The 8,732-nt window shown below is 54.9% G+C and overlaps 1 protein-coding gene across 6 annotated transcripts; it reads left to right on the top strand.

Moving 5' to 3' along the window:
- The first annotated feature begins 2,579 nt into the window (after window positions 1-2,579).
- On the top strand, window positions 2,580-8,706 carry Sigirr (single Ig and TIR domain containing). 6 transcript variants are annotated; one of them, XM_028869938.2, is made up of 10 exons: window positions 2,581-3,159; window positions 4,367-4,895; window positions 5,920-6,118; window positions 6,527-6,657; window positions 6,739-6,879; window positions 7,154-7,297; window positions 7,400-7,502; window positions 7,579-7,729; window positions 7,892-8,081; window positions 8,375-8,706. In XM_028869938.2, the coding sequence occupies exons 2-10, from the start codon at window positions 4,889-4,891 to the stop codon at window positions 8,536-8,538; spliced, it is 1,230 nt and encodes a 409-aa protein (XP_028725771.1). In that variant the 5' UTR covers window positions 2,581-3,159; window positions 4,367-4,888; the 3' UTR covers window positions 8,539-8,706. The 6 variants fall into 6 exon arrangements, with proteins under 6 accessions (XP_037065231.1, XP_028725771.1, XP_028725760.1 ...); XM_028869927.2 differs by having other exon boundaries at window positions 4,734-4,895; XM_037209332.1 differs by having other exon boundaries at window positions 2,581-3,102.
- The last annotated feature ends 26 nt before the right edge of the window (window positions 8,707-8,732 follow it).

The raw sequence follows: 8,732 nt of genomic DNA on the forward strand, positions 1-8,732 counted from the left end.
ACGCCTGGAGGTGAGTAGAGGTTGTGGTTCCTGGAGCCGCTCCAGTTCTAGGGTTGGGAACCTGGGAGTACTTCGCTCCGAGGAGCCTCGGGGCCATGGTCCCGCAGGAAGTAGCTCTGAACCAGGCGGGTTTCCCCTGAGCAGCCCGGAAGCTCGAGAGCGCTACGTCCAGACTCCTTCCCTGGCTTTTCTCTTTTCACTCTGCCCGACGTGGTCACTAGCCTCCTCTTGACTTCAACGCAAGTCTACAGAGGCGGGCCAGGGGCGCAAGACCCCACCTTCGCTCCCACGAGCTTATCTCAACCCTGAGCAATTTTAGGACACACTGGGCAGATTGAGAGGCTGGCTGGGGCCCCGGCTCTAGGGGACCCCAGCAGAGCTTCCGCCTTCAGCAAGCACCAGCACTTGGTCCTCGCCCTAACTAGCTGTCGGCGCGCTTCCGCTCTCCGTGCGCGTCCCCGTCTTCTGCACGCGTGCCTGATAGATCTGCTTGCAGCACCTGTTGGGTCCGGGGAAACTGGTCAGGTGCCACCCACAGAAAACGAAAGGCAAGATGTAGGAGCATGATGGTCTCCTTGAGGCACACTCCTTTTTTTAACAAAAAGATATTTGGGGACCCAGCACACCCTAAAACCAGGAGCTGCACAAATCAAGAACTGAGCAGGAGCAGCACTCCGGCCGCGGGATGCTAAGCAGCGAAACAGATCCGCAAGAGGGGAACGGGCTCTGGCTTCTGGGTCCGCAGCCCCTGAGTACTAACTCTTCCCATAGCACCGGGTGCCAGGAGAGCTCAAGGACTGGGCCTGGCGGGAGAAGGACCTGGGCTTTCGAGGAACCTCATAACGTGGAGGCAATGCTGAGTGAGGCGAGGGTCCAGGCTGGCATTTAAATTCCGGGGCCCTGGAGCGCCTCCAAAGGACTGCAGGGGCAGGTGTTTGAGGCAATCCCGGCTTTTATGCAAGACTGGCCTGAGGCTGGGCTACTGGATAGAGCAGGGTTCTCAACCTTCCTAATGCTGTGACCAGTTAATACAGTTCCCCATGTTGTGGTGACCCCCAACCATAAAGTTATTTCCATTGCTACTTTATAACTGCAATCTTGCTACTGTTAGGGATCGTAATGTAAATATCTGTCTTTTCTGATGGTCTTAGGCGACCTCTGTGAAAGGGTCGTTCGCTGCCAAAAGGGGTCCCAACCCTTGCTTTTGAGGGTAGGATAGAGGGTGGTAGATGTTAGCAGACAAAGGGAAGGAGAACGATATCGACTCAAGACCCTGAGAGGGTGGCAGAGACTAGGAGCAGGGGGCACAAACATGCCAGGCTTATTAGGGGGCAAAGGTGTTTGGGAGTACTGACCTCAGTACTGGGCACCTACCTCTTCATTTCCGACCTGGGTGCTCTTGAACTTTGCTGCATTTCAGTTTCTTTCTTTTTTAATTAATTAATTTATTTTTATTTTATGTGCATTGGTGTTTGCCTGTGTATATGTCTATGTGAGGATGCTGGATCCCCTGGAACTGGAGTCACAGACAGTTGTGAGCTGCCATGTGGGTGCTGGGAATTGAACCTGGGTCCTCTAGAAGAGGATCCAGTGCTCTTAACTGCTGAGCCATCTCTGCAGCCCCACATTTCAGTTTCTTTACTCACAATGTGGGAAAGTACAGAACTGCCTCTGGTGAGGTCAGCTAGTTACTGTGCATGGGATACTCAGGAGGCCTATAAGGCAGCTTCAGGTAGCAAGCAGCTCCACAAGTGTAGAGGAAGGGGAACTGTTCCCTTCAGCCTTTCCAGCCCTGAGCCTAAGGGGCACCATCACCCAGAGGTCATGAAGGCCAGGCCACAGGGGCTTGAACAAGGCTGGGTCATAACCAGGTAAGGTGGCAGGAAAGCCTGCTCCTGAATTGAGGATACTCCTGGGTGGCCTGAACCAAGGGTGGGAAGACCACAGGAGAGTATCCAGGACCTACTCCTGCAACTGTGAGGGTAGAGAGAGGGACAGGAACTGGAGAAGACCTTTGTCCAATTCTGTAAATAACGCCACTGGGTCCCAAGGCTCAAGTCAATCTGGAGTCAGTGGTAACAATAGGAGAAACCAGCTGTGTGTCGTCCCCCCCCCATCCCACCTCAGAGCCAGAGGCTTGTGGCTCTTGTGTTTGGCTCTTGAAAGGGGTCTCTGCTCTCTCACCCCAGCCCTGAGCTATGAGATACCATAGCCTGTCACAACTGTTCATTCATTGGAGTCTATTGCCTGGAAGGTGGACAGGGTAAGGACCAGAGACATGTGCTCTATTGTTTCATTATTGGTCACCAGTTTCTGAGAGATCCCCTTTGTTACAGTAGGTCAGAGGTGAGTCATGCCTGGGGCTTTTTGGGGGGTGGGGCATATAATATAATTCTTCCTCTCCACTCCTGAGTATAGTATAAAAAAAACGAGAGTGCTGCCAGGCTTGGAGGACGCCTTTAATCCCAGCACTCAAGAGAAAGAGGCAGGTGGAGCTCTGTGAGTTCCAGGCCTGCCTGGTCTACACAGACTGTTCCCGGCCAACCAGGACTACACAGTAAGACCTTGTGCCAAACGGGGGGTGAGGTGGGGTGGGAGATGGAATCTAGAAGGCACGTCTCCTACCCAGTATATGTTTAGGACTATTCTGGCTGGAGATCTCCTTGCCAGGATCTCTGCACATCGCCCCAACCTCTGTCACTTGAAGTAGCTACCTACGCTCTAGAGTAGGAGCAAATGTAGTACTCAGGGACTGGGGCTGTCCTGGGAGGAAGGGGCCTCTTAGAGTTACAGGAAGAGCCAGGCAAGGCGGGGCAAGGACCGCCAACAGCCCGCCCCGCCAGGGGAAGGGGTGGGTACCTGGGTGGGGTTTAGGTTTAGGAGAGGATGTGACTGTAAGGCCAGGAAACTAAGGGGGAAAGTTCTGACTAAAATATATATCAACAAAAGCCAGGTCCTCGCCCAAGCTTGGTGATGCATCGTGGGTAGCCACAACACTGTGGCTCCTCTCTGGGGCCCAGCAGAGGGGACAATTTGCTCACAAGTGCATGCTACTGACCTCAATGACCATCTCCCCTTTGGAGGAAAAGATCCGGAAATGAGGTGACTGTGCCTCCCTACTGCTGAGGGATCCTGTGGCCTTGTGGTCTGTCCTTGGAGGTAGGCTTGGTTGAGGAGAGGCCCATGGTACTGAGGTGCATGAAGGCACACCGTGTGTGGGTGTGTGTGTGTGTGTGTGTGTGTGTGTGTGTATGCGTGTATGGGTGTGCTTGTGGCCCCTGAGGTATTTGGGAGTGATCCTGTGAAGTGAGGTGTGTGCAGCCCAAAAGCTGTGTGAAGGGAGTGTTGTATGGAAGATACGTGTGTGCACATTGGCTAAGGTGAACTCGGTGAGGCTGACTGGGGGCCCGAGGGGGCTGTGCAGGCGTAGAATGGGAAAGGGAAGAGGGCACCTGCTGCCTCCGTGAGTCACATCCTGGAGGGTTGGTCTTGATTTCTGGCGGTGTCTGCTGCCGCCTTTGCAGGGGTCAAGGTCTTCTGAGCTTGAGGAGGTTGAGGGCTATTGCAGGACATGCTCTGGGACCTGCTGGGCTGGGGTACCCACTTCTGGTCACTCTGAGGGGTCAATTGAGAAGCCTGTCTTCTACAGGCCCTTGGTAAGTGGTTCTGCTTCCAGGATTGTAGTAGGACTGCCCTTCACCCCAAAGGGTTTCTGGAAGGATCACCTTGCCACCCTTGACAGTAATGTGCCTCTTCCTGAACTAGCTCCCAAGGAGACTGATGTCTAGCCAAGTCTGAGATTTCTGGCTGAGCATTACCCAGTGCAGAACAAAGCGAGAGAGTATAAGATACTAATTCTCATCAAAGCCTCTGGGGCATCTGGGGGCATCTGAGGCAGGCCAAGCCCAGGGCTTGACCCCATGTTCCTGCTGCCCATGTGTCTGTGCAGAATGGAGGAGAGTAGGAACTCAGTTAAATGTATAAAGAGAGTGAACTTGGTGTTCACCAAGGAAAGAGGGGTCACTTAGGGCCCTGGGCTGCTAAGGAAGAGCATTCTGAAGGTTTCCTGCAGTCATGCCATTATGGAGCTTTTAAGAGTCCCAGATGTGTATAATTGCTATGGGCTAAGAATGACCCAGGACCCTAGGTAAGAGTCATCTGTTTAGGGGGTACCCAATAGGGCTTCCCAAGGCCCTTCAGAGTGATCTCTATAGTAGCCTGGTCCCCATTTACCTTTCCTGGCCCAGATGAACCTCAAGGTGTCCGCAGGTGTGATGTGTCCATTCCCATGTGCATGTGTGACTGCACCCAGAGCAAAATCTCACAGTTAGGTTTCACTTATGGCTCATATCCCCTTAACCCCCAGGTCCTGGCCAGGAGACAAGCACCCACGCACCCACCTGCATACAGCAGCAGTCCATTACAGGGGACAGCCAGGAATGAGGCTAACTGCTGTCTTCTGAGGTCACATCCTTCTTGGAGCATGTCTGTTGTATCCCTGAGTCACCACAGTGGCTCCAGGGCAAATGAAAGTGGTCTGTGGAACTGCCCCTCTCAAGCTGTGTGAGGCCGAGTCTGCTCTGGCTTTGTGATATGCAGGAGCTCACACAGCACTCTGAGACTGGCTGAAATCGCAAGGAAGCTATCTGTTGTGCAGCCAGTAAGGACTGCTGCTGGCTGACAGTTACTGGTTAACTCACCCTGTTCCTGTTTAACTTGTCCCCTGGGGACAGTGACAGCCTCTGACCTCCAGGGACCCTGTCCAGCTGGCTGAATAGACAGAAAGGAGTCCTTCTCAGTCTTCAGTGGACCCATCTGCTCGGTTAAGGAGCCCCAGTGGAGGCAGGGGTGGAACCAGTGTTCGGCCTGCAGAGGCCCTGGAAGAGCCATGGCAGGTAGGTAGATCAGAGAGGTCCATGACCAAGTCTCCACCCCAGTTTCTGCCTGTCAGGTTGGCGCCACATTGCACTCTCTGCTGAGCTCTGTGCTTGGATACATGCCAGAGGTCAAGGCCTGTGCTCATCTCTTCTCTCTAACAGTTGGTTCTGAGCTCAGGGCAGGGATGATGAGAGCCTCTGCTTCTCTCCTGCCCAAGGCCTAAGGAAGAGGCATAGAAGAATCAGTAAGCCTGCTGGGCATGGTGGCGCACACCTTTTATCCCAGCACTCGGGAGGCAGAGACAAAGCGAGTTCCAGGATAGCTAGGGCTGTTACCCAGAGAAACCTTGTCTTGAATCCCCACGCCCACCCGAAAAAAGAATCAGTAAGCCTAGGAATCTCAATGGGGGGGGTGTCTTGGGGTGTGGGTGTTAAATGAGGTGACATAGTATACCTCTCCAGCCTCCTGCTAGGGTCATCATCTTCACTTGAAGATGAAAACCTTTAGGCCTCAGTGAAGTGGGAGGGCAGGTCTTGGGGTTAGTGGAGGGGATCCTGGAAGCCCAGGCTCCGGCTTGCCCTGTCCCTGTGAAAGATGCTAGTATATGTATTCTTTCCACATTTGCTGCCCATAGTCCCTGCAGTTAGCTCTTCAGTAGAAGCCAGCCAGGCTGAGGGGGGCAGGAGTTTGACCCTGCTCTGAGGGGGTCATGTGGAGGCTGGACTCATCCAGCAGGGATAAACCAACAGATAGGCCCCTGTGGCTGGGCTGGCTCAGCTCAAACGTGACTCTGGCCACTCCTCTGCCTGTTAATGTTCCCCCTGAGCACAAGGCTGTCACATGAGGGCCAGAAGAACACAACTGGCCACTACTGAGGGAAGAATGCAAGCCTGGGTTCTGGCCTGCAGGACCCATGGATGGATGTAGTGTGATCACTGACACCACTTCCTTACTGTCTTGTTTTCCTTGATCACAGAGCATCTATACGCAGAGTGGGAGAAGGCATCCCAGCATGGCTGACCTGTTGTTTTCTTTCTGCAGATGTCTGTGACAGGGCCCCTAATTTCCTCTCGCCATCTGAAAACCAGGCCTTGGGACCTGCCCTTGGTAGTACAGTTGCTTTGAATTGCACAGCTTGGGTGGTCTCTACACCCCAGTGTCCCCAGCCCTCAGTACAGTGGCTAAAAGATGGTCTTCCATTGGGCAATGGAAGCCACTTCAACCTCCATCAGGGCTTTTGGTAAGAGACTGGGGTGTCCAGGATTAGAGTAACTGCCAGGGTACACCATAGCTAGCAGCCTTTCTGACCTACACCCTAAACCATCATAACCTGGACAAGAGCTATGTAGTACCCGTGCAAACCTGCCATGGCAAAGTGTTCCCATGGACAGAGATAGAGGGTTGACCAAGGGGACAGGTCCAAAGTTTCTTCATCTTGTACATCTTGTAGACTGTCTGGGGATAGAATCTTAACTCCTGAATGGGCCGTTTACTACCCAAGCCTATAACCAGAGGGTAGGGCCCAGGCCCAAATTCTGATCACTTAGCCCAAATCTGCAATCTCCCTGGGTGAATCCTAGGCCGGTGGGACTCGAGCATCCACTGATGTTCTTGGTCCCCAGGTGAGGGTATGGCCTGGTTTTCCCAGGGTCGGCGCCAACTTCTCAGAGGTTGTGTCCAGTGTTCTGGTGCTCAACTTGACCAATGCTGAGGACTATGGAAGTTTCACCTGCTCTGTCTGGAATGTCAGCTCCCACTCCTTCAGCCTCTGGAGAGCTGGTGAGGGAGTTCAAGGTGGTGGAGGGCAAGGGTTTCCTGAAGTCCTAAGGTTGAAGGAATAGTGATTCTCCCTGTCTGCAGGCCCTGCTGGCCATGTGGTTGCAGTGCTGGCCTCCCTCCTTGTCCTGCTGGTTCTGCTGCTGGTGGCCCTGCTCTATGTTAAGTGTCGTCTGAATGTGCTGCTTTGGTACCAAGACGCCTATGGGGAGGTGGAGATGAACGGTGCGTAGGGTCCTGCATGGATTAGGGCACAGTATTCTGCCAAGGGCCTTACTGAGGTGCCAGCTGCATGCTGGGTTCCGGCCTGGGAGGAGGGAGTTGTAGCCCTAAGAGGGCTCTAGGTGTACAGTCCGGAAAGGCGGTGTCTCAGAAGGGCACAAGACTAGGGTCAACAGAAGTTTAGAGTCCTGGGGTCTGATTCACTTGTTCAGAGAAGTGCTGGACATTGGGTAGTAGTATCTCTATAACTGGCCGCGCTGAATGGCCTCCTCTGCAGATGGGAAGTTATACGATGCCTACGTGTCCTATAGCGACTGCCCGGAGGACCGCAAATTTGTGAATTTTATTCTGAAGCCTCAGCTGGAGCGGCGTCGGGGATACAAGCTCTTCCTGGAGGACCGCGATCTCTTGCCGCGCGCTGGTACCGCCCTTGCCCGACCTCCTAATCCCCACCCTGTTCCCTGAGTCCCGCCCTTGTCACTGGCCCCGCCTCTCACCGGCCGGCCCACGCCCTTGCCCACAGAGCCCTCTGCCGACCTCCTGGTGAACCTGAGCCGCTGTCGGCGCCTCATCGTGGTTCTTTCAGACGCCTTTCTGGGCCGGGCCTGGTGTAGCCAAAGCTTCCGGTGCGTCGGGCGCTTGGCTTGGGGTGGGGGACCGGGAGGCCTGGTCCTGCCCCGCCTGACGGTCCGGTCCCCGCAGGGAGGGACTGTGCCGCCTACTGGAGCTCACTCGCAGACCTATCTTCATCACCTTCGAGAGCCAGAGGCGGGAGCCCATGCACCCTGCTCTCCGGCTCCTGCGCCAGCACCGCCACCTCGTGACCCTGCTGCTGTGGAAGCCTGGCTCCGTGGTGCGAGGGCTGGGGGGTTGTGAGTGGGTGCTTCAGGTGCTGGAGGGCTAGGGGACCTGCAAGTCAGGCACCATCAGTGTGCTCTTTGGATCTGGGTAGCTAGAGACTTCCGGTTCATAGATCCCCATGTATTTAAACCGAGGGTCCAAATCTGCCCCCCAGACGCCTTCCTCCGATTTTTGGAAAGAGCTACAGCTGGCACTGCCGCGGAAGGTGCAATACAGGCCGGTGGAGGGAGACCCCCAGACCCGACTCCAGGACGACAAAGATCCCATGCTAATCGTGAGAGGACGAGCTGCCCAGGGCCGGGCCATGGAGTCAGAGCTGGATCCAGACCCTGAGGGAGACCTGGGTATGCTCACCTGGCCTCACTGCAGATCAAGGGTTCAGACACAGCTCCATCCAGTGTCCTAGTCTGGGATGGAGAGATCTCGCCTCCTGTAGAAGTTTGACCTCCACTGGCAGTGCCCCTAACTGCCTCTTACTGGGGAGGTGTTTTGCCCCTTGGCCTCTGTCGGGGGAACTTCCAGGGTTTCTAGTATCATTGTGGCTGGTGGGTGAGCATGGAGTAAGCCCTTCTTGTCCCAGATCCTAGTAGAAGACTGGCTGTAGACATACAGCCTCAGGCCTTATGGTGTCCTGCAGGTGTCCGAGGACCTGTCTTTGGGGAGCCGCCAACTCCACTGCATGCAAGCAGGGTCTCCATGGGAGAGGGCCACAGCAGTGAAGTGGATGTCTCGGACCTTGGCTCTCGGAACTACAGTGCACGAACAGACTTCTACTGCCTTGTGTCTGAGGATGATGTGTAGCCCTTATCCTAGCAGCCCAGATCATAGGGTCACGGTGGCAGCTTCCAGGGTAGAGGCAGGCACCTCTTCTCCCCAGGACCACAACCCTTGCCTGTAGCTCTGAACCTCTCGGGGAAGGAGTGTGGCTCCAGGGTGTCACAAAATAAACTTGTCTTTGCTCCTGCCTGGGCCCGTTTCTCTTCTGGGTGGTACCT

This window comes from Peromyscus leucopus, chromosome 1, assembly GCF_004664715.2.
Source record: "Peromyscus leucopus breed LL Stock chromosome 1, UCI_PerLeu_2.1, whole genome shotgun sequence".
Classification (NCBI taxonomy): domain Eukaryota; kingdom Metazoa; phylum Chordata; class Mammalia; order Rodentia; family Cricetidae; genus Peromyscus; species Peromyscus leucopus.